This window comes from Penicillium alfredii, assembly GCF_028826965.1.
Source record: "Penicillium alfredii strain IBT 34128 chromosome Unknown utg000005l_segment0_segment0, whole genome shotgun sequence".
Classification (NCBI taxonomy): Eukaryota; Fungi; Ascomycota; class Eurotiomycetes; order Eurotiales; family Aspergillaceae; genus Penicillium; species Penicillium alfredii.
Window position 1 is genome coordinate 862,125 of NW_026622702.1, and position 24,330 is coordinate 886,454.

Consider the following 24,330-nt stretch of genomic DNA (forward strand, 5'->3'; position numbering starts at 1 on the left):
TTTTCTTCTTGGGATTCGGAGATTAGAATGGCAGTGCTGCGATTCATACTAGGGTTCGATTGACTAATATCATCAGATGTTGAGTATACTGTACGACTGTATACTCTACGAGTATACTTCTATGCTATGAGTCGGGACTATGTTGAGTAAAGTAATTGTAAGGCAATCATTTATTTACCTGCCTCTTCTAGGCAGCTTCTGTGTCCTCAGGACCAGTATATCCAAAGGTAAGAAGACATAAAGAGAAAAAAGACACCACAAAATGCCGCAAAGCACACAAAATCCTCCCAAAGTCCGTATCATCAACTCCAATGAGGTATCTCGTAAAACAAAAGAAGTACAAGCAAAAAAGAACAAGAATCCGCCCAAAATATACAAATAAACAAGGGACGAGAAGAATTTGAAAAAAAAAAAAAATAAATCTCATGATGAAATACGCTTTTGATGAATGGCTTGGTCCCGGTCCTCGCGCATCCACGGATACCAGACATTTGCCCATTCCTTGACGCCAAATCGCGGCGCACCCGAGTCGGGTCCCAAAGCGGCGCCGTCACGCAGAAACTCGCCGTCACGCATACGGCGCTGCTCACGGAGAGTCGGACACTTCTTCTCCTTGATAAAGCGGTAGAACTTGCACTGGATACCCTGGAAGCCGCGGCGCTGGCGACTGGGGAACTGGCGGTTGAAGCTCTCGCGGACCTCCTTCCACTCCTGGCAGAGGTCGACGCGGTGGTACCAGATAAAGTACATTTCCTCTTCCTCGTACTTGGGACGAGGCGGGCGGCGGCGGTCGGCGCCGTTAGTGCTGGAGCTGCTGGAGACGGAGTCGTAGCGCTCGCGCGGCTGGTAGGGGTCTGGCGAGGAGTGCGCGGACCCGGATGGCCGGTAGGAGAGGAACATGTGGTGGTGGTGGTGGTGCGGCTGCTGTTGCTGCTGCTGGGGTGGTGGTTGGTGGTGGTGCGCCGGATGCATGTTCATGCTGAGACTGTTGCTGCTGGTGCTGCTGGCGTGTGTGGTGGCCGTTGACACGGACCCCGGGCTCGTGTCGTGGTACCCGCCATATCGGCCGTACCAGTACTGGTTTGGGCTGGGCGGGTACCCCGGTGAAGGTTGGTAGCCGTGCGATGAAGATGACGTTGAGGCATGCTGCGAGTAGGGCGAGCCGCTGGGCTCGGGTTCGTCTGTTGGCGGATTCAGCAGCGAGTCAATCTTCATTCGGCTTTGCCGTGTTGATGGTAGAGGTGCATATGATTCTGTGCGGGCGTCCATGGTGCCGGTATTTTTTTTTTTTTTTTTTTTGTTCCTTCTTAAAAGGTAATACCGAATATAGTCAAGTTGGTAGTAAGTATAGATCTGCAAAAATCCGGGGAGAATGAGCACTTCGATTCCGTCCCGCGGAAGTATAGAAGTGAGGATTGTATAGACAAGAGAAAAAGGTAAGGTGGGAGAGAGGTGAAGTATATAGATTTGCAGAGTTTAAGACAACGGAAGAAGATCGCCTGGAGCACGCGGTCTTAAATGACCCAAGGGTAAAAATAAAATAATAAAGGAAAATAATAATTCACCAAAAAAAAAAAGAAAAGGAAAAAGGAAAAAAGGGTAAAATAACAGCCCTCGAAATAAATCAAAAATAGTCCCAGACTAACAGCGCTGTTGGGTGCACTGTACCGATTACTTGGGTCGGGCTGGTTGACTTACTCCTTTGGCCCCCCTGTATAGTTGTACCGCGGATACACACAAGGCGCCTTGGGGCTAACAAGGGGGGGGGGGTTGAGGTTCGGTTCCACCCCCAGTGCAACTGGCACAGTGAACCGGACCAAGTGCTCCGGTGATTTGCAAGTATGGGGAATCATTGCCACTGTCGAAATTGATATTGCCAACCCCGTGAAAAAGGCGATTCAGTGAGAACTTTTTCTTTCTTTGCTTTCTGATTTTTTTCTTCTTACAATTCTAATTCGTAAGTTTTCCTAAACTATTAAATGAGATAGTCGGGCAGTTTCGGTGATCGGCCACTTTCGCTTTCTTTGTTCTCGATCTCGAGAGGGTCCGGTAGGACGATAGCTTCAACGATGACACAATCTGAGATGATCTCTTTTTTGTTGTTGTATATAGATTTTCAACATTCATTAAAAATATTTTTAATAAAAAAAAAAAAAGTGGAAAATGGGGCCACGCGGGGACTCCAATCCCACTGCAGGAAAATGAAGAAAGCCAGAGAAAAAACCGCTGAATCAGCGAAAATGGTGTCCACGGGTTTTCCGCGGTCCCAAGATGCCCAGATGACAAATTGTGGGGGCTAAAGGGAAGGCCTTACTGTATGACTTTTGCTATGGATTGTATGGATGTCTGCAGAGCTGACGGGGGTCGGAGGGGCCGAGAAAGAACCATGTGAGAGAACCTTGCATTTTGTGGGTGAATTCCATGTTTCATTCTTCAGGTGGGGCACCTAACGAGATGCCCTAAGATGATTATAATATTGTAATTTAATAATACCATAATATAATATAATAATACTGATCCGATCCAAACCAACAGCATCGCGCGGCGTCTATTGGAAGAGAGAAATGTCATCTGGTGCGGCAGACACCATGGCCTTGGAATTGACCCACGAATCAAGATATCACGGTGAAATGCAAGCTGTGGGATGGGGTGGGGACTGCCAACGCATCTGCAGAGTCGAGCACTCGACCATGTTCCCGAGGTATGGAATATGTAGAGACATAGAAATAGAATCTGGTCTACCCCTAGGCGACTTATACAAAGGCATGGGTGCATAGTCAAATCTGACCTCTTGTCAGCCTAATTCCATGGAAATGCTGGAATGTGGCTTCCACGTTGTGCACTATCTAGTTTGGGAAAAAGCTCTGCCATTCTTGAGGCTGTCAGATACGCGCGAGCGGAGATCTGCAACCCCCGAAATGCAGCGAACCACGGGCCGCCCCAAGTCGTTTATACGCGATGATCGTGGATGAGCCAATAGAATGGTTTAGTTTACGATGCAGAGGAAAAGTCGACTCCACATGAGACTCTGCGCGTGATAATCGATTTTTGAATGTTTTACATCTTATTCGTCGCTTGCGGGATTTTCGGCCGTCTTCTTGATCGGTAATCTGCAGTACCGCAACGGTTTCTTGCTCTTGTTTTTGTTTTGTTTTGTTTTGTTTTTGTTTTTTTAGTCTGTTGATTTTCTTCACACTAAGATAGAATCATATAGCTATATAGTTAGGTCCATGGATAGAGTTCATAATTCTACGAACATTCGGGATCGTCTCGGCCGATGATATGGTTATGGCCGAATGTCTCAGAACTACACCTGTTAGCGAGAAACATAAAGAAAAAGAAAAAAGAAATTTATGTCGGCCCACAAGATAGAAAACGAGAGCGTCGTAGTTGCCGCAGTCAACTTGCGCAAGCGCAAAGAAATCCCGCAAGGCCAGGGTGGCGAGAGACTCCCCAATTTCGATCCCGTGTCCTTCGGGATTTGCCCTGCCGCAGCAACTCGCAGAATCACCAATTTCAACCATTTCCAAGCAACCAGAAAACCTTGGAGAAACATGTCGACCGTGCTAAAGCTCCGAAAAGCGCAGATCAGATCAGCATGGCCCGACTCCTCCTGCCTGCTCCCCCCGCTAATCCTCGATCCACCCGTGGTCAGCCGAAGTGGAAGAAGACCCGCAAAGATGTTCGTCAGTCGCGTAGCCGCAGAGAACTGCGATCACGTGAATCCCATCTTCCGCAACCGGGTTGATTCCTGGTGTGTCGATCTGGAGATACCCGGTATACACACCCATGTATCTCCAGCATCAACAGCATGTCATCGAATCCAAGACCATTTCTTAATTGACAAATGGCGAGATTATCTCACATACCCGTTACGTGACGAGTCATGAGGCGCATGTTGCATCCTACCCTGGCTTCTCTCTCCCCCCAACGGCCAACGGCGCCAAAGTGACCAGGGTATACAGATGGGCCCAAAAATTTCCCAGGCTCACCAATCAGCCTCCTCAACTCGACGCTGCCCCCTCTTGAATGATCCTCTTCTTTCTTTGACTGGAGCCGCGGATGCGCAACAGATGAGATGAGTCTCGTCGATCAACAACCTCCCCCCCTTTTTTTTTCTTTCTCCAATTTTTTTGTTCTCTGCCATGTGTTGCCCACCCGTTGCGCCTCCCCACTCTCTAGGGTGTACTTTGGTTATCATTCATCATACGCTAATCCCACACTATCGATGCAGGGTTTTGATTTGGAATCCGCGGGATCCGCAATCAGCCACTGAGATAAGGAAGAGGGGGGGGGGGGAGCTATGACCAGCTGTGCCAGTTGCCAGATCGCCTAGCGATAGCCGCCAGAGTCTGCCAAAGCACGCAATCAGGTCTGGCAGAGAAATGTGACGGGGGATGGCATCCTGCGTGAATCCTGCGGTAAGGCGACCACTTCTGACTGGTGCTCACTTACAACCCCCCCAATGCGAAACGATATCCAGGACGATCCCTGGAAAATGACTCGATCTGCGCTGCCTGTCCAGTGAGCAATCAGCATTCAGCATTCGACTGAGAGAGAGAGAGAGAGAGAGAGATGCTGAGAGTTTGAATGTCGCCCCTGCACGAGTCGCGCGGTGAGCGTGCTGGAATTGCAGGGGGTTGTACCAAAGTACAATACACTTTGTAAGGATGAACCTTCTTCCCTCCTAACTTGTATAGGTAGGTCGGTAGGCAATGAGGAGAAGATATTCACGGGGAAAAGAGGCTTTGCTGCCCCCACATTGGGACTCTGACGCAGGTTGATAGCGCATTAGGAAAGGAAAGAGCAGAGCAAAATTACCTGCCTGAAACAATACACCACAACAACTAAGGATTTGGGAATATACGAGGCCGACGCCCCCCGAACTGTCAGATCAAGGACGCGTGGCATGCCGAATGCCAACTGCCAGAACGGTGTGATTCGCGGGGGTGTCACGCATCTGATCTGGGGAGCTACAGTATATCTCCCGAAGAGGAAAGAGGAGTAGGATTTAGAAATAACAGTAGTTAGGAAGCTAACAGTACTAACAGTACTAATAATAAGTGAGCCTGCAGTATATAGCCCCATCCCAACAAAAGCAAAAAAAAAAAAAAAAAAAAAAGAACAACACAGACAGGACGCCTTGCACGAAGAAACCTATTAATATATCCTGCCCCTACTCAATCCCCCATTCTGACCAGCCCGCCCCTTTTACTCACCAAGGAATGATCCTCTGGGGCCGATGCCAGCCTGGTGGGTGGGAGTGGGTGTAATGAAGTAGTGTGTATACGAGGGACGATCCTCAGAGCAGAGCGCAGCGCTCGGATGCCAGAGAGGTTTCAGCCGGTCGAAACTCGTGCAGAATGATCGCTGGACCCTGAGTGAGATCCGTGGTACTGCCATATACAGCTCTTGTGGGTATACAACACCCACTCATAATGTACTGTATCCATGAATGTACATATATGACACGATTATATGATTATTGAACATGAACATGAACATCCACTTCTTCGACCCCACGTCTCGCATTCATTTCCATGTCCGGAGATAAAGTAGAGCAGAAACAGGCCCTAAAACGGCCGGCTAGGGAGATGTCGGACACCGCAGAAAAAAAGAAGTTGAGGGGATGAGGCTCTATTTTTGTATTTTTGTATTTTTGTATTTTTCAATGATCATTGTCGGGGGCGCTCCATTGTAGAAAAAGTGTGTTGGAAATTGGCCCCATCTACAGTAACTGACTTGGAGCCTTGTTGCGTACATTTCGGCATTGAATCCATCGGACATGCGCTGTAAGCGAGGAAAATGCTGAAGCTATTGAAAGTATTTCGGATAAAAAGTCTCTCGCGGAGTAGTTAGCTTCTATACTATATTCTTAATTACTTCTTATATAGTCTATGTATGCTGTCGTATGTTTGTTGCGGTAATATTTCTGGCCCAGAATTGTACTAGGTAACTTACAGAATCCTCAGCTATGTATAATGCAATCTCCACTGTTGGACGCCTTTTCGGTGGATCTTCTTCATACTCGAAGACATTTAGCAGCTCGCTAGGCCCCGCTCGCACCGTTCTCACCCTAAGCACACGTGGTAAAGGTGACGATTCCGCGATGCAGAAGCTTGGGTTTCTACACTTGCCTAGTCTTGTACAGTACCTATGTATGTACTATACATACCTCTATCGACAGGAATACCACATGGGTATCCAGAGCTCAAATTCTAGATTCTAGTTGCTGGGTAGCGCAGCAGAAATTTCATGCTGACTCTATAATTCTCATTTTGCAGTCTCGGAGTCTTAATTTCTACCGGTGAGCAAAGGGAAAAAGGCAAAAGCCCCCCCACCAAGAGAGAAAGACTCGAAGCTACGATCAAACCATCCAGTGGGTATACACATACGCAGTCTCGTGTTGCGGATCCCAGTTTCAACCACGTCGCCCCCATCCCTTGGGCCCATTTATATGTATTTATAATAATGGATCCCGTGATATTCTTAGCAGAATCAGATACTAATAGTATCTCCCCACCGAAATCCTTGAGCTAGGTAAGGTCCACGGGTACATGGGCAATATTTATATTTAGGGTATGTAAGCAGAAGAAGATTCGCCCCCAGATTGCGGTCCTCAGGATCGGCCCCGGGGGCCTGAGGAAGACAGATCCGCCAGGGCTGACACGGGACCCCCTCTCTCTCTCTCTTGTTGCACGACAGGCGAAGGATTGGGTTGGTGGAGCGGTAGATTTGTTATTTGATAATGCCGATGTAATCCTGGTTGGGGACGCCAACACTTTTTTGCAGTAAAAAGACTAAGATTAGAAATGACACGATGGAGTGTGATATTTTTATTTTTGAGGGGGCTATTATATATATAGGGTATGTATATACTTATGTGGATTGAGATTCCTTTGTAGCTGTTTTTACATCGAATGGAATAATAATAGATAGATTACTGTAAAAAAAAATACAATGAATGTTAAGAGTTACCTGATGTAATTACGAGAATTATAAAAGTACATAACTAGATGCATCACGTTGAACCAATAAAAAAGAGACATCTCGGCGATTGGCTTCAAAACTGCAATTCTGACTCAACTGAAGAATATCCATAGACGCAGTGTCGGACATTGGACGGGTTTCGGACTCTGCCATGTCAAAGACAGACTCCGTAACTGTAAATTGTATACTATGGTACAGAACATTCCTGTAGAAAAAGAAAAGTGAAAAAAAAGGACTAACCAAGTCGAGTAGGACTTCATTCTTCACGAATATCTCCGGTTTGGCAGATCTCGAGTTAAGGCCGAAAATTACCATTTCCAGCCCCCATCACGAGTTTATTCGACCCAAATTCTTCATGTACTGTACTGTCGGTGATCTCCGTGACCGGCTCGGGCTTGCGGATCCCTCCCTGGCCACATGGGCCTGACATCATGGCAATCATACGCGGTGGATACTGTATGTACTGTACATCTGCATAGTACTGTAACTGCTGTGGGAGAATCACCCGAGTCAGAGCGTAGAATAAGCCACGCGAGCTGGTGGAAGAACTTGTGATAGGGAATAGGTGTATAGCGGCTTGGTGCAGATTGCGACAATTCTCCCCTAGCTAGGTGTATATATACTGTAGCTGTGTAGATGTAACAAACTATATCTGAAAGTATTATACTAAAAGGCTGCACATTGTATGTATATCGACTAGAGCGATGAATTCTTCGGAAGTACAACAACGGTACCTAGATTTATATCTTGTCTGTCATAAAGATCCAATGTACCCCCTAAGTACCCTAAGAGCCGCACTGCAGACGCACCCCCAAGTCCTCCACAATGCAACCCCAAATCCAACGCATCCTGCCAACACCAAATCTCAACAACCCTGCTATATCGCGTATATCGTTAGATTGTACATGTAGTATATAGTACGTCCAATCGATAACCCAGTGCTTCGTAAGATGTACTTGATACGTCTATGATTAATATTATTACTGTTATGTATACCTACCTATTCCTATTCCTATCTGGCACGAGACCAACAACGGGACAGCCCGGACCGCATCACAAGATTTTCTTCAGCGTGATATCGGCATGATGACGAGTCGGGATCAGCCCGTTCCATCTGACGAACAGCCGAGCTCAGCACTGGAAGTGAAAGTATCGTATCAAGCATCAAAGTCGAGCTTACATACCGGAATGCGATATTAATTGTAGATTGTAGGTTTATTAGATGTTGACGCACTCAACTTCATTCCTTTATTCCGCGCCGATCATTATTGTCAGGAATGGAATCCATCAGTGAGCCTTGCGAGTTGGTATGGTAATTGAGGATTATACATACTGTAGGTAATAATAGTATGTAATGATAGTACTGTATTATTGTACAGTATACTGTAGTATAGACATTCAAGTGAAGCCATAGTACCGCAAATGTCCGATGTGCTTACTGTTACAATTAGAAAGAGAAAAAGAAAAAGAAAAGCCTTTCATCAGAGTTGGTTTCCGATCGAGTCAGAGTTTTCACCTACTAAGAAAATACTTATTATAACTCTCGGCATAGAGCGAACCACGTCAGTCAACAGGATCGTCCTGCATGCAGCGTGCAGAGCGATGTTTCACCATGCAACCACACCGGAAATGCAAACTTAGCCCCAATCTACATCTTTACTTAGAGCCCACCTCGGAGTCAACGCGATTATCGATACTCGTCTCGAAAGACCTAAGTGAAGGAGGATAGAACGCTCTCGGCTGTTACTTGAGACATCCGCTTTGAGAATCTTCAACGTAGCGTATCTTTGAAGCCTAGAGGACGGGAAAGGTAAGTTTGATAGTTGCGGGCAAAATAGGAAGCAGGACAGGGTGAATACAACCTTATATCTTCGGCAAGCCAAACTGTGGAAAACTGACTAAATGCCTATTTTCCAACAATCCGATATCTATGCTGGAAAGTGTCCTCGAGGTGAACTGGGTGGTAGCCTCCAGCACGATATTCTTCGACAGGTTCGACAACATCATGAATGCGTTCAAAGCGACGCATGTTCCTCAATATAGTTGATTCGATGGTGGCACTAGGCGCGTCTGTGTCCGCGGATCCCGACTACATCAAGACCCTGGCCAAGGGTAATGGAGTGACTGGAGATCTGAAAATGAATGATGGTGGGAAAACTTGGACGGTTGATACCATCCGTATTCCGGAGTTTACCTTTTGGCTCTTCCTAGAACATTGAATGAGCCGATTTGTGACTCGAGGGAGGAGTAAAACATCCATGGACTGAATATATACAGTATGTTGGAAGTGCATTCAGCGCAGTCAAATACTCCATTTCAAACCTTGGACAGACATCTGGAAGCTTTACCAGGTTAAACAACATCTTCTAACAACGGCGCCCGCCACTCCTGCAATCTCCTCTCATCCCAGAGAGCGTAACACCATTCCCAGTCCTTTTCATGAGCTCGATTGTAATTCAAGGAATCCTCAAAACTATCGCCTTCGTTGTAGGGCACCAGCCTCGCTTTTTTCCAACCAACACTGGGCTGTTCAAGAGGCGATAAAGCCGACCAGAACTGTTCAAAATGTTGGGAAAACTCAAGGCGATCCATTGGATCTATGAATGGAAACCGTTTGTCCCACGAGAGCCCCATTTGAAGTCCAATAAATGGCCCCGGCCAGAAGCCCCTGGTGTTGTTGCAAACAGTATTGCGTCGTGATAGCCGATCCATATGGAGAACGCGATATAGAAATTCTGGTCCCAGCCCCGCTAGGCCCTTAAAGTGTTTGTCAAAATGATCAAGGTCACTTTCTATCTCAATTTCGCAAACAGGCGGCCGCTGCTCCCTAGGAATAATATCGCAAAAGAACTCAGACGGTGTGTTTTTGATGAGTTGTCGCAAGTCGTCTGCAATCTCCTTAGAGATAGGCTTGATTTTGGAAACAAGGTAACCAAACACACAGCCCATCTCTTCGTATTCCCAAGGGGGCATTATGCCATAGAACAACCGATATGCCTCTAGACCACAAAGCCAAGTATTGTTCATTCTCGAGGGGCCTCTTCTTCCATTGAATTCCCCTAGTTGCCAGATCGGTCTGACCCCGTGTTTATCACAATCAGGGTGTTTATCACAATTGGGGATTTCATCATAGTCGTGTTCACACTCGATTTGGTCCCCAAAGATATTGTGTAGGAGTTGGAATCGACATAATGCCCTAAGGAAACGGCGTGTTTCTAAAGGCGTGAAACCCAATGGCAGATATTCATTTTTCCACTGTGCCGGTTGAATCCATGGAGGGCGTGGTGCGTTGATCGAATAGTCCTCGAGAAAGAAGCTTAGAAGTTTGTGAAACTGGAGGAGCTTTATGACTTCCTCTAGGCCGTCGGGTTTGCGTAAGGCTTGGCCAAGACTGTGAGTCTCATTTCTGCGGCGCCAGCAATCCAGCAAGGAAATCGCGCTTTCCTTGTATGAGCTAAAATACACGCCTTGAGTCCGCACAACAGTAAGTGCGTCCGCCAGATCGAGAAATCCAGAGTATTGTTGATGGACAAGATATTCAAGCAATTCCTGTCTAACCGCAAGGTATGCATGGTGGTATTCGGGTGATGCAAGCACGAGGGATTTGAGGGTGTCGTGATCCGGCACTCGGTATAAAATGAGAATTTTAAGCTCAGTGGGGAGACTCTCAAGGGTCGGTTCAGCCTGCACGAAAATCGTCAGGTTCACGCTACTGGAATTGGGGCTTTGGACTCACCATGCTGCAGCAAAGGGTTGTTGGAGGGAAAAAAAATGAGGGGTTGACGAAGTGGAAATATCATTCCCTCTGAGCCAAAGTACGACACCCGGTCGTCGAGATATGCCCGCAATTCACCTCCACCAAAGCCATATCTCGGCCCACATTTCGAAAAGGGCCCGGCCCAAGAAGAACTCTGGGATGTCCGAGATTCGAGAGAAGTTTGGGATCCGTATAAACCGGAGCGCTCTGTGGCTGCTCGACCAGAGACCCATGGCCGAGCCCATTCTATTCACCAGTATAGAATAGAGCACCATTATAGCGATCCCAACGTGACGCTATTTTGGAAGCGAGGGAGGTTGCCACCTCTGGTCGGTATATGGCAAACCTGTAAGAAAAACCTTCTAAAACAGGATTATCATAGGAAATTAACAAAATTAACATAACAATAGAGCCGTACAAGGTCGCGTGGGATTCGAGCAAAAGTACCCACAGGCCTACGAGAGCCGCGACGCAATCAGGAGACATACCCAACAAGTGACCAGCCAAAGTGACTCTGCTAAAGGCTTCAGGGACAGCCGGGAGTATCTGGATCATCATTTAGCGGCTTGGGAAAGACAAAGAGAGCGCCAGGGCAGACGTTGAAGAAGATAAACGTATCAGATGGACGCGGCCAGATAATGCATGACATGGCAAACTGCCATTCGTGAGATGATCATTTCGTCGTCCCCGCTGCGAGTTGGTTAATCGTTCATATGTGCACGGTTTTCTGTTTTTCTGTCTTGCTTGCTTGGTTTTTCTTGTTCTGATCTTGATGTGCATTCTATCATGGCAGCTGAGTTAGAGCAGCGCGAGTGTTACTCTAAATCCCCTTGACGGGCGCATTTAGGTAACCACCATTGCCTGCATGCTAGTTAGCATACGTGATGAGGTCACCTAACCTCCCTCTTTGTTCATAGCTAGATTCTTCCACCTCACTCAATACATTCCTCCGGTGTGTTTTTTTCAGCGTGTTTTCTGTCCTTCCTTAGCGAGATTCATCGACCGAAGAGCTTTCTCTCCCTTTAATGTGGTGTGTTGGATATCCATCTTCTTGTTGAGTGTTCCCTGCCCCGGTGCTCCACTACGTACCTCGTCCATACGCGCTTTTCTCTCTATTTATTAGCGAACATATCTTTGAATTTATTAGCCAGTCAACCAACGATTACGCTCAGCGGAAACAAGCAAAAAAAAGTGAATCTAGCGCTGCTGGCCAATCTGCTGGCCAACCTACTGTCTACATAGTTTATATGGATAGTTACTTCTCTACGGTTAGCCTCTTCAAAGCACTACGAGATATACGCTGTGGTGTATATAGCACTATACGTAAGTAAGGCGGGATACCCTCTTAGCTTATCAAGCTAAAAGACCATATTAAATCTATTCCTTAGGGACAATTATATACGTCTGAAGCTAAGGGGGTTCTCTGTCTTGCGTGGCAGGATAATAATATAGTATTACTACTATCTACTATCCACTCACTATATCTCTATATGCCTACCGAGAGAAAGCGGCCAGCGGCAACCTCGACCAATGCAGCTATTGCTCGTGCCCCTTTTGGTACTGATATCAAGAAGCAATTGGAGATTCCTGTTGCTATCAACGACTATAACCATTATATAGGTAGTGTTGATATAGCGAATCAATATCTGGCTACTTATGAGGTTCATCGGAAGACTAATCGTACGTGGTTCCCACTACTTTTCTTCTTTCTTGATGCAGCTATTGTTAATACATATCGCATTCAATATATCTATAAGCAGCAGCAGCAGCCAACCGAGAGCCAATTAGCTTTTCGCGAGAAGCTATACCAAGAACTCTTTCTATTCACAGCTCAGTCACCACGACCTAACTAGCAAACAGAGCCTAGAAATCACCAGCGGATTCAGCTAGATAGACAGCAAGCTTGTGTATAGTGCCAGTATAAGAGACAGAAGGGTAAAGGAGGTCAACGGGCACCACGGTCAAGATCTGGTTGTAGAGAGTGTGGTAATGTAGCACTATATGTAAAAGGGCAATCAATGTTGATGAATTTCATAACTACGGTAGTTAGTTCTGATTATTAATTACACTAATTCTCATTACCGAAATATTACAGAGTCTAGCCAATAATAACGCGTTATTACGCATACGCTAGTAATCGCGCTAATTGTGCCTCCCGGGACGGACGAGGGGATACCCTGCAGGTCACGGGTCCTCCCTCTGATTGGTCGAGGTTTTCTGCCGAAAAACGATCTCCAATTCGTAACAAAGACAAAATAATCCCTAAACCCCTGTCCAAGACCCATGGGCTATGTGAATGGGCTATGTCAAGGTCTAGCGGTGGCGGCTAAGATAGACTAATCAACTTACTCGAAAGTATTGATATTTATATGTGTGTGTGTGTTACTATAAATATCAGATGTTATATGGATTGACAGTTGATTCATTGTATATCCTAGATACTCTACTCTATTACAATTTGATATCCACAGATGCAGAACCTGAATATAATATCGACTCTTCTATAACTGTATAACCCCTCAATAAATTCCCAGAAAACTCAAATCTTCCTTCCCTAACCCTCTTCTTCTCTTCTCCGACACTACCCGATCCCATCCCATCTTCACCTTCCTATCTAGTCTACAACTTATTTCTCCCCTGGCCCCAAGCATCAATCCATAGAAGAATATGCCGCACCATGTGGCACATTCCCAACGCCGCTTTTTTTCAGAGAACGGTAGTAGGGGGCTAACAGGATGGTCTCGGGGAATTTAATTTTGTTTCTTTTTTCTTAGTCCTCTTGTTTTTATATCCGAAGATCCCAACCCCAGGTCATGTCGTATGCGGAGATAGATGTCGACGGGGTATATATAGTATAATACATGTATACATATACGTGGGGCCTTAAAAAATGGTAAATATGGAGGGCAAGAGGCGTTGCGATGCGAGAAATAAGGCCAGACAAGGCAGTTCTAATGCCATCCAACCCCTGCACCACACCTAACATATCCCAACTATCCCAATATGGCCACATGGGATGACCACCGCGTATGTACCTAACCACAACAGGACAATAGTCACAACCAACAGATAAAACCCAACAGGTAAACCAGAGAGGCATGGCGTGACGCTAATTCCCCGGCACATCTTCACCATGCATGCTACCGCCACCTAGCCCGGGGCCACAAATCAAAATGGAAATGGAAATCAAATTAATAACTCTCATCCGAATCTACGTGCCTGTCAAAGCGTCGTCGTGATACCCATCCACCATAGCGTGCGCCACTCTCGCTGGCCGAGTCATCCAGATCATATTCCTCGTCATCGGATGCGCCGCGGTGTCGGTAGCGGGAGTAAATAGCAGAGGGGTCATCGTCCTCATCGGATGAGGAGAGCTCCTCGTCAGGATAATCATTGGCGGGATTATTTTCGGCTGGAAGGAGAGCGAAAAAAAAAGGACATCCAATCAGTCTTGCTGTCTGTGCGCATGTGACGAAACGGATGATGATGGGAGATGAGGGAAAAGAAAAAATAACAAAGAAAAAAGAAAAGAAAAGAAAAGAAAAGAAAAGAAAAGAAAAGAAAAGAAAAGAAAAGAAAAGAAAAGAAAAGAAAAGAAAAGAAAAGAAAAGAAAAAGAAAAGAAAAGAAAAGAAAAGAAAAGAAAAGAAAAGAAAAGAAAAGAAAAGAAAATAAGGCTCACCATTCGAGTCCGCATCCTCACTATCCCACTCTTCCTCGTCATCCTCGATGAAATGCTCCCAGTACTCCTCGTCCTCGGCGGTGATCACAATGACACCAACACCTCGGTGGGATGCCTCGGCGTGCTTCTGCTGCTGATCTGACTCAAACTCAGCCAGCGGGTTCGTCAACATTTCGCTTTCTGCCAGTGGACGCCGGATGTAGACATCGTAGACGTAGTCGCCGTCATTGTCATCTGCCTCCCGGGGGGCGGACACATCCCCCATCCCCGACTCCTCACGCTCTGCGGGGGGCTGAGATGAGGCCGGGGCGGTTCGGGGTTGCTTGGGTGGCCTGGGCTGGTATTTCAGGGGCTGCTTGTGAGGAGATCCCGGTGTGTGCTGCTGCGAAGCCAGAGGGGTGCGGGTATGGGTTGCCTGGGTGGGGTCGACGTCCATGTGCTGCTGCTGGTCCTGTTCCTCGATCTCCAGCGCGACTTGCTCGAATTCACGGGCAAGACGGTCCGACTCATCGTCCCAAGTAGTCTGCTGTGCCTGAGCTGATTTCTCCAGCGTGTCGGACAGATGTTGCTTCGCGGCTGAAATGGCGCCCTTGCGCTCTTCGCGCCACTGTTTCTCTGCCTGGTTCACCACGGGTCGTTTCCGGGGTTTGACGGGCGAGCTCGGGGCTTCTGATTGAGCCTGCTGGACTGCGAGATCCGCGACCATCGACGCCTGCCGCGAATGCGGTTTGCGGCGCAATTGCTCGACCAACACGGCGACTCCAGGTACCGAGCCATCTGCGCGACGCTTTTGGATGCCACTCCCAGGGCCGCGGGGGAGGGGACATGCACACTATTAGACCGCGAGATTTGGAACCGACGCAGCGGATGCGCGCGGGCCGACGACGGGCGTGCTCCCGAGCCGGGGGTGGTTTCCCTGGTACTCGGCGCGGCAGAGATACCTGTGTCAGGGGCATCCTGGGACTCTGATGGCACAGGAGACGAGTACAGAGCGCGCTTGAGCTTGTCCCCAGACTCTTTCCGGGCCGCAGCAAGACGCTGCGCTTCTCGGAACTCGGCGCCTGGCGAGGTCGCCCGTACCATGGGCACGCCGCTGGACGAGCTCTGCTGCGGTGGAGCCCGACGAGCCGGGATATGCAAGCTGCTCACCGAGCGGGGGCTGCGCAGCAAGCGCTGTGCAGCCGGATGTGCAGGCGCAGGTGCGCTAGCAGGATCATCTGCAGCGTCATCGTCGGTTTTCAGCGGGACTCGTTGGAAGACAAAGTCCGTGAATCGGCGTTTGGTCTGATGCAATGCAGATTGAATGTCTAGGAAGAGTTGTTAGCAATTGTCGCAGTACAAGCAAAAAGTTTCAATATGATTGAGGCTGTGCGGTGGAGAATAGTCAAGGACTATGCTTTTGTTTCTTTTTCTGGGGGAGGGGTCTATATCGCGGGGTGCACAAAAACAAGGGAATAACTGGCTTCTTCATACACAGGGTCTCGACAGGCTCTTCTTCCCGGCGCCGTTTGATGTTGATCTGCTCTGGAGGAAGGGCCATCTTTTTCTGGATTCGGGCCTCCGAGATAATGGTGTTGCAGAGGGAAGAAGCAGAGACAGGCGGATCTGGAGCAGTTTGGGCCACTCCTGATTGGGTTAGCGTATGACACGTGATATCGACTATACAAGGCGACTATGAGAAGAAATGACCATTGCAAGTAGTCCCAATGGGTTCTACGGGGTCTACATGATATAATGCTTTCATCGACTCATTCATTCTTCTTTCCCCGGGACCTTTCCACTAATTACACATCTGCAGCTCCAAATCCTGTCCTTGCAAGAACCTCACCCACAAGCACAGAAAAGAGCTGGGTATTTTCACTGGATCGTACCACCCGATGCAACCTGCCCAGCGGCATGATAGAACAAAACATACCAGTAGAAAAAAAAAAAAAACATAGAAAGAAACATAGAAAGAAAGGGAGAAAAAAGAGGGAGAGCTTCGGGATTCAACATCCAAACAACAAGCAGTGAGCACGAAGCCCCGAAGAAAGAAGAAAGAAATCAAAAAGAAAGATAAGAGAGAAAAAAAAACTCATAGCCAGCTAGCAATACAAAGTAGTAAAAGAAAAGGAAAGAGATAAGGGGTGAATGGAAGGATTAAAAAGGGGGGTACAAAAACATGGGCGAACAGAAATATGTTTGCAGTCACAGGAAAAGAAAGGAGTCAAAAAGAGAAGGGCAAAGAATCAAGAAAAATGAAAGAAATTAAGACCAATACAAGAAACGAATCAAAAAAAAAATAAAAAGATGGAGAGATGACATGACAATCAAGAAGGGACTATATGTAAAACAAGAGAATAATAAAAAAAGTAAAAGGAACAGAAGTGCGATTAGGTTCACCCAGGGGACAATGCAAGTCGAATTATTGCTCCTTCAATAGAAGCATATGAGATTATTTAGCCCCAATCTCCTCTTCAGCCCAGCCTGGCAGCGAACTTTCGTTCTGGATAGCCAGGCCAAAGCCAGGGTGGTTGAGTCCACCCAGGGCCGAGGTGAAGCTGGAGAAGCTGCTCTGGGGCTGATGGGCCGCACCCGCTCGGCTGTGACCGGCCTGGTTGGACACGGGCCCAAAGGGCTCTTGGGAGAAGGAGGGCAAGCTGACGGCGCGCGAATGCTGTGCACGCGGCACACTCAGGCTGCTGGTGCTGGCGGTGGCGTGGTGGCCAGGCCCTGATGTGCCGTTGGCTACGCTCAAATAGCCATTGGCCGAAGACTTGTGCTGATGCAGCGATCCCTCTATGCTTCCGTTGGAGAGCTCACCATTGCCAGCACCATTATATAGAGACTGCTGAGGCGGGGCCTGAGACTGCGCCTGTAAACTAGCCAGGGCCATCGAGTCGCTCAGTCGACTTTCCGGCTCCTGCGACTGCTGGGCAGACATCTGGTTCAGGTACATGGTTAAAGGGTTGCTCGAGCCGACGTTCAGCACGCCGGACGGGGGAGACACCGATTGGAGGGGATGTCGGTGCTGCTGGCCATTTTGCGAGCCAGTCGAGCCCGGCGCAGGGGAGATGGCAGGGCGAGTCGGGCTGGACTGCGAGCCGGACTGGCTGAGGCTCTGCTGGAACCCGTTGAGCGCGGGCGAGGGCGACTGGGGTCCCTCTATGCCGGCCCCGTTGCGGCCCTGTTGCGAGTTGCCGTTCTGGTTATTTCCGGCCTGGCGTGGCGGGTTTCCGCAGCGGTCCTTGCCGAAGTTGATCTTGAATCGCCGGTAATCCTCCCGGTTGCGCATGCCCTCAATGGCCTTGATCGCGTTGGCGATGTTGGTGAAATTGACAAACGCGCAGCTCTTCTCGCGCAGGGTGTTCACCAGCTCGATCTCGCCGTACTCGGAGAAGTCCTGTCGAAGCCGTTCCTCGGTCCATGCCTCATCCAAGTTTCCAATATATACATTACGCGATGCACCCCCACTCACTGCCAGCGCGATGGCAGGCGGGAGAGGGCCCGAATGCTTGCCCCAGCCGATCTTCAGTCGTCGATTGTGGATCATCAGGCCCTGCAGGTTGCTCAGGGCATAGAACGAAGCCGCCGAAGTGGGGTCGATGAAGGTGACGAAGCAAATGTGTTTGTCGGGGATGTACCGAACGTGGTGCAGCAGACCTCCGCGAACAACGTTGCAGATCTCTTCGATAGTGGTTTCAGGGTGAATGTTGCCGAGATAGATGGTTCGGTTGCCCAGGTTGTTGACGCCGCCCGCCGTCGTTGCCACGGCGGCCGCAGCGACTGACTGTTGGGCCAGCGCATTTGAGATCAGATCACGGTCCGCCGAGTTCAGCACATGCGCATAGCCTGGCGCAATGCCCAGGAACTGGGCGGCATTTTGTTGCTGGGTTTTGGACACATACGCACAACGGTCCTTGCCATAGAAGACGCGCTTGGGCGCCTGCCACTGCGGCTCCTGGGGCAACTGGGTCACAGCCTTCATCGCGTTACTGATAGACAGAAAATGCACGAATCCAATCGCCTTCTCCTTGACAATCTTGACGGTGTCAATGGAACCGAACTTGCCCAGCTCTTCCCGCAGGCTATCCTCTGACGTTTCCTCTGGAAGGTTGCCCAGATAGACATTGCGCGATGCGCCCGACTGTTGGACGGCCAAGGCCACCGAGGTGGGCACCTGGGAGGGCTTACCCCAGCCGACCTTGATGTCGTTGCCCTTGATGGCCAGCTTCTTCAAGATGGCGTCCGAGTGGAAATGAGTGGCCGAGCTGCTATCTAAGAAGGAGATGAAGGCGCAGTTCTTGTCGGCAAGTAACCGCACCGACTCGATCTGGCCGCTGCGGACATGGTTCAGGATTTCCTCAGCGGCAGTTTCAGCCGGGATATTCCCTAGATACACCGTACGACTCGTTCCCGACAACATGCCCGGCGCCACCGACGCGGCCGGGCTACCCAGAGCCGCATTATTCATGCCCCCGATACCGTTGATCGGGGATTGGGGGCCACCCATCATTTGGGAGCCGCCCATCCCGTCAGTCGGCATCATACCAGAGTACATCCCAGGGTTCTGCATGCCCTGTGTCGGGCTACCCATCTGGTTCTGGGAGTTCTGCGCGTGTCCATTGGCGCTGGCTGGCGGGAAGCCTCCGAAGTTTGCAAACTGCGGCGACGCGAAGGCGGACGGGGTTCCGGGCTGAAAGGGGCTGCCCACGAGCAGCTGGGAGGGGAGGAGAGGAGTGAAGTTCATATCGAAGCCCGCGCCGGAGGCCATGTCGGAAGGGGGCTGGCCTGCAGCAGCAGTATTTATAGCGGGGATGTTTGCGCGACGAGCGCTACGGTCCGAAAATCCTTGGACCGAGTTAGGGTTGTTGGAGTGGTAGGCTCCGTGGGAGAAGCCCGTGTTGTCGCCGTTGAGACCGTATTTGGACGCGGGAGGGATTAGACGCGAATTGTTCGGGATGCTCGATACATCCGAGGTTTGCATGGCGAGCTCGAAACCTCCGATTGTCCCTGAGGGCGGCAGGACCAAATTGGTCGCTGTCTGTGATGAGACCGGGTCTGAGTTCCCAGAGTAGGGAGATGCCGACGAAGGAGGGGGAAGAAATATCAGATCACCATTCAGGGGATCAGATCGACGCAACGCGAGTCACCGAAAGAGTCACGGGCAAAAATCGAAGCGACACAAGAATAGATCCGAGAAAAAAAATGAACAAATAATCCACAAAGCTCTCAAATGGAGACGTGTCTAGATGGGAAGCAGGTCAATTGGAATGTGTATTAGGGGAGAGGGAATGGGGATGAACCGACAGGATTGGAGAATGCGACGGGGGCTCGGAAGCCATGCAACCCATGAATAAAAGAGAAGAGGAAAAAGAAAAGAGAAGAGAAGAGAAAATGACCTGGCTCCACGGTTAGCGGAAAAGGGACAAGGTGAACGCAGGGCAAAAAAAGACAAGGCTGATGGGGGAAAAAAGGGGGGGAAGAGAGATGGGGCCCAAAGTACCGTTGGAGGGATTGGGGAAAGAAAAACGAAGGGCCAAAAAAACGAGGGAAAAAAGAGAAAGAAAAAGGAGGAATGACAGGCAAGGAAGTGAATCCAGGCAAGGTATGAAAGGAAGAGAAAAAAAAAAAAAGGAGAGTCACATTATAATCTGGAGGGGATTATTGCATAAATAATGGAAAGGGGGTTACCATAGATTGTTAAGAGTATATACTTGAAGTGGGATATTTTGAGGCTGATCAAATATTTCCAGTATGTATTCTTTCTTGACTTTCTTGCATATCAAAGAATACACATCCATATACACATACATGGATAGATCGCGATGTTGATGCTGTTATACAACTCGGTGTTCCCCAAGTTCCGTGGCTCCTGCAGAACTGGATCAGGCCCCGCCAATCACACGACCCCTGGCATGCTGCCTTGGCAAATGGGACATCCATCAGGTACGCGAGTGATTTGTACTTATTATGGTCTATCGATATCCATGGGTCTCTATGTTGGATTGCTTAGGTCCCAAGTATGACACTCAGAGCCTCATCTGGTACCACCTCCTATCCTCACTTGAATGCCAACGCGTGGCAGGAATCAGAAATTCCGGCTTGCAAGATTCAAATAGACCCATAAAATACATAAAACCTATAGAATATACCTGAATATAATGAAGGAACTACAAGATGTCTCCGTGTCTCTCCAGGGCTGTCAAATAGAATCTCGGCAGTTGGAACGGGATGGTGCCTCAGGCAACAACATCCAATCTGCTATCGCAAATTTACCCCTCCTGTGTGCGGTTCCTTGCGTGTTGGATCTTGTGCTGGCGATAAGGATTGGTCTTGGGGCCCGTTATTCGGTGAGCATTCCTTGAAGCCCGAGTCTGTGTCAATTTTGCATGGCCAGCGATATGACTCACAACTGAGATATTAATTGGTTCTGTCCCACAGAAATTCCTTCTCCCAACTGCCCCTCCCCAGAAAACCCAATTATATACCCAGGGAGATCATCGCGCCAACTTGGATTTGGCCCTTGCCACGCCCTTCTCTCAACTTTCACACACCATGGCATCCATCTATATCGACGAAGATGTCGGGAGGGACGACTCGACAGCCACTGGCGCCGACTCCGCTCCGTACAAGACACTTCTGCATGCCTTTGTGCAACACGCACCCACTGAGGGGATCCAGTACCTCACGCGCAAGTCGCAGACGGATGCCCCCGGCGACGATGTTGACCCGGCGGCCAAACTGGAGTGGAAGCCCGCCACCAAGTCGGCCCTGAAGAAGGCCACCAACCTCTGGGAACAACGCAAGAAGAAGGCGGCCAAGGAACAGGAATTGGCTATCCGGGAGAAGGCCGAGGCCGACAAGCGCCAGAAGGTCCTGGAGGACGCTAAGAAGGTCGTAATCACTGAGAACACTTCGCTCCCCGCGCCCGTGCGCATTCGTCTGGATGTCACCGACCCTGAGAAGGTGAAGCTGGGTACGCCCGAGTCTGACTCGCCGGGCACCCGGGTCCGGGTCCTAGGTCGTGTCCACCGCATGCGTGCTCAGAAGGATGTGGTGTTCATTACCCTCGCCGATGGCTACGGGTACCTGCAGTGCATCTTGACGGGCGACATGGTCAAGACCTACGATATCATGACTCTTACGCTGGAAACCTCCATGGCCATCCACGGTGAAATGCGCGCTGTACCCCCAAGCAGCACGCGCCCAACAACCGCGAACTCCACGCCGACTTCTTCACCATCATTGGTCGCGCCGCTGGTGACAAGGAAGCCATCACCACGCGCGTGGCGCCGGACGCCGACCCGCAGACTCTCTACGACAACCGACACCTGGCACTGCGTGGCGAAACCTCGTCGTCCGTGATGAAGGTGCGCTCGGCGACCCTGCGGGCCTTCCGACGAGCCTTTGAGGAGAACCGCATGCTGGAGGTGACGCCGCCGGCGATGGTGCAGACACAGGTGGAGGGCGGCAGCACGCTCTTCAAGTTTGACTACTACGGCGAGAATGCGTACCTGACCCAGTCGTCGCAGCTGTACCTGGAAACGTGTCTTCCCTCACTGGGCGACGTGTACTGTGTGTGTCCGTCGTTCCGTGCAGAGAAGTCACTGACGCGGCGCCACTTGTCCGAGTACACGCACATCGAGGCCGAGCTGGACTTCATCACCTTCACCGACCTGCTCGACCACCTCGAGGCCGTGATCTGCCGCGTCATTGACCTGACCCTGGCCGAGCCCGAGATTGCCGGGTTCATCAACCAGCTCAACCCTGACTTCAAGCCGCCGTCGCGCCCCTTCCGTCGCATGAAGTACAGCGATGCCATCGAGTGGCTGCGTGCCCACGACATCCCCAACGAGGAAGGCCAGCCCCACCAGTTTGGCGATGACATTGCCGAGGCCGCCGAGCGCAAGATGACCGATATCATCAACCAGCCCATCTTCTTGACCCACTTCCCCTCCGAGATCAAGGCCTTCTACATGAAGAAGGATGTCGAGGACCGCCGCGTTACCGAGAGCGTTGATGTGCTCATGCCCGGCGTGGGCGAGATTGTCGGCGGCAGTATGAGAATGGATGACTGGGATGAGCTGATGAACGCCTACAAGCACGAGGGCATGGACCCCTCGCCGTACTACTGGTACACCGACCAGCGCAAGTAAGTTCCCCTGATAATCCCTGCATCTGACCACACAATCTGACTCCGGCCCCTATAGGTATGGTACCTCCCCCCATGGCGGCTACGGTCTCGGTCTCGAGCGCTTCCTGGCCTGGCTGTGTGCGCGCTACACCGTCCGTGATTGCAGCTTGTATCCTCGCTTCACGGGCCGGTGCACTCCTTAAAAAGCATGACACTCCATTTGAATGTGACGAGCATGGAGGTATGGATGGATACGGAACAAAAAACGGTGACTTTCATATTAGATCAATGAAATATTTTCCTTCCCTTCTATTTTGTTTCGTGTAATGGTGTCGGCTCGAGTGGCTGTAGCGTTCAGAAGAAGACCTCCTAGGTAGCAATCAACAATAAACCCTGCAGTTATTAGCATAGACCTCCTACCCCAAAGATAGCAGAAATGAACTGGATCTTGTTCCCTATCAGCACAAGACAAATTATATTCCTCCTTTTCTGATCAGGTTACCCAGGACCCCGAGAGTCTCCCTGCTGCCGCGCCGTTGAGACACAAGCCCCGTGAGCCTGGCGCGTGGGATTACGTTCGCGACGGGCATGGCGCTATACATGGCCAACGTAGGACACACAGACACGCACTAGGCGGTGCTAGGTATATTTGAAACCCGATGCCTGTCGATGCTGTGTGATGCTGTTTTGGTCTCGTGTGTGCCCAGCCTGTCGTCTTTCTTCTGACATGCTGACATGGTCCCAGCGGATGACAGTTCAGGTATAATCCTGGATGTCAATGGACTGGCCATGGTTCTAATTGGGCTTGGCATGCCCATAGTGAAATATTGAAGGACGACACGGGATTGCGAAGGGGAGGAGTGCAAGGCGATCTCGAAGACAGGTGTGCGATGGACACGGAGGACTGGGGGTTGCGGGTATGGGGAGGAGAGCTCTCGTGCAAAGACTGGGGACTCAGGGAGAAACAATAACAAGGGGTTGAAGCATAGTACCAGCTCACCAAACAAGATGGAAAAATGGCAGGAAATGAGAAAGAGAGTAGGGGTGGTCCACTCGGTGCTGAGCGGAGATGGAATCCGCCTCTAGTCCCCAGTCACCCATTCCTCTCTCTCTCTTTCTCCTTGTACAGCCATCACCAACGGTGACTTTGCTATAAGATTCAGACGAAGTTGAGTGAATACGACAGATGAAAATGTGAGTGGTCTCTGTCATGGTTTTGAGGTCACAACTCCAGAGCATCTGGATACACCCCGAGTTTCTGGGTTTTGTTTTTCGTTCGCATCCAATGCTCTCTCTCCCTGCGATGACTCGCCCAGTGTGGGCAGGACAGCGTGCTCCATCGATAATCTTCTGCAGTTGCTTGGATTTATTCAATTGAGCTTTTGTCTGCCATGGTATACTGTTGGGCTCTCATCCTGATCCGGGGCGATCGGGTATTGGGTGAGTGGTGCGCCAACCAGGGCAAGCGTGTTTAACGGCCACGCAACGACAAGGGAGATTAGTCGCTGTCTCGGTCATCTGCATTTTACACAGACACTGTCATGTTACCTTTTCTTTTCTTTTTCTTTTTCTTAGGCAGGGCTGTGGGATTCTGGGCAGTGAGCCTTTCCAATGACCACCAGTTCTGCCTCGACAGTGCCTAGGGACTTGGGCTCGAGACACAAGACAAACAGGTGGGTGAGTTCATTCTCGAAACGAAACAGAGTATAATCAGATACTGATGAGGCGTGGGAACAGGCGGAATGAAAACACATAAGTTATATCGTCTACCATCCAATTCTTGATG

At 49.7% G+C, this 24,330-nt stretch overlaps 6 protein-coding genes across 6 annotated transcripts; 2 read left to right on the top strand and 4 right to left on the bottom strand.

The window, feature by feature from the left end:
* Window positions 1-423: 423 nt before the first annotated feature.
* Window positions 424-1,269, bottom strand: NUU61_003755 (uncharacterized protein; the record flags this gene model as incomplete). Its single annotated transcript, XM_056654337.1, has 1 exon — window positions 424-1,269. The coding sequence occupies one exon, from the start codon at window positions 1,267-1,269 to the stop codon at window positions 424-426; it is 846 nt and encodes a 281-aa protein (XP_056512364.1).
* Window positions 1,270-8,892: 7,623 nt separating this feature from the next.
* NUU61_003756 (uncharacterized protein) lies at window positions 8,893-9,209 on the top strand (the record flags this gene model as incomplete). Its single annotated transcript, XM_056654338.1, has 2 exons — window positions 8,893-8,941; window positions 9,034-9,209. 2 exons carry the CDS (start codon window positions 8,893-8,895, stop codon window positions 9,207-9,209), a joined length of 225 nt encoding a protein of 74 aa, XP_056512365.1.
* Window positions 9,210-9,342: 133 nt separating this feature from the next.
* On the bottom strand, window positions 9,343-10,729 carry NUU61_003757 (uncharacterized protein; the record flags this gene model as incomplete). Its single annotated transcript, XM_056654339.1, has 2 exons — window positions 9,343-10,674; window positions 10,727-10,729. 2 exons carry the CDS (start codon window positions 10,727-10,729, stop codon window positions 9,343-9,345), a joined length of 1,335 nt encoding a protein of 444 aa, XP_056512366.1.
* A 3,209-nt stretch (window positions 10,730-13,938) lies between these two features.
* On the bottom strand, window positions 13,939-15,968 carry NUU61_003758 (Iwr1 domain-containing protein; the record flags this gene model as incomplete). The annotated part of the gene is made up of 4 exons (XM_056654340.1): window positions 13,939-14,159; window positions 14,429-15,228; window positions 15,270-15,735; window positions 15,902-15,968. 4 exons carry the CDS (start codon window positions 15,966-15,968, stop codon window positions 13,939-13,941), a joined length of 1,554 nt encoding a protein of 517 aa, XP_056512367.1.
* An 894-nt stretch (window positions 15,969-16,862) lies between these two features.
* Window positions 16,863-19,394, bottom strand: NUU61_003759 (putative differentiation regulator (Nrd1); the record flags this gene model as incomplete). The annotated part of the gene is made up of 1 exon (XM_056654341.1): window positions 16,863-19,394. One exon carries the CDS (start codon window positions 19,392-19,394, stop codon window positions 16,863-16,865), a length of 2,532 nt encoding a protein of 843 aa, XP_056512368.1.
* A 1,571-nt stretch (window positions 19,395-20,965) lies between these two features.
* On the top strand, window positions 20,966-22,747 carry NUU61_003760 (asparagine--tRNA ligase DED81; the record flags this gene model as incomplete). Its single annotated transcript, XM_056654342.1, has 3 exons — window positions 20,966-21,526; window positions 21,607-22,562; window positions 22,621-22,747. 3 exons carry the CDS (start codon window positions 20,966-20,968, stop codon window positions 22,745-22,747), a joined length of 1,644 nt encoding a protein of 547 aa, XP_056512369.1.
* Between the last annotated feature and the right edge of the window lie 1,583 nt (window positions 22,748-24,330).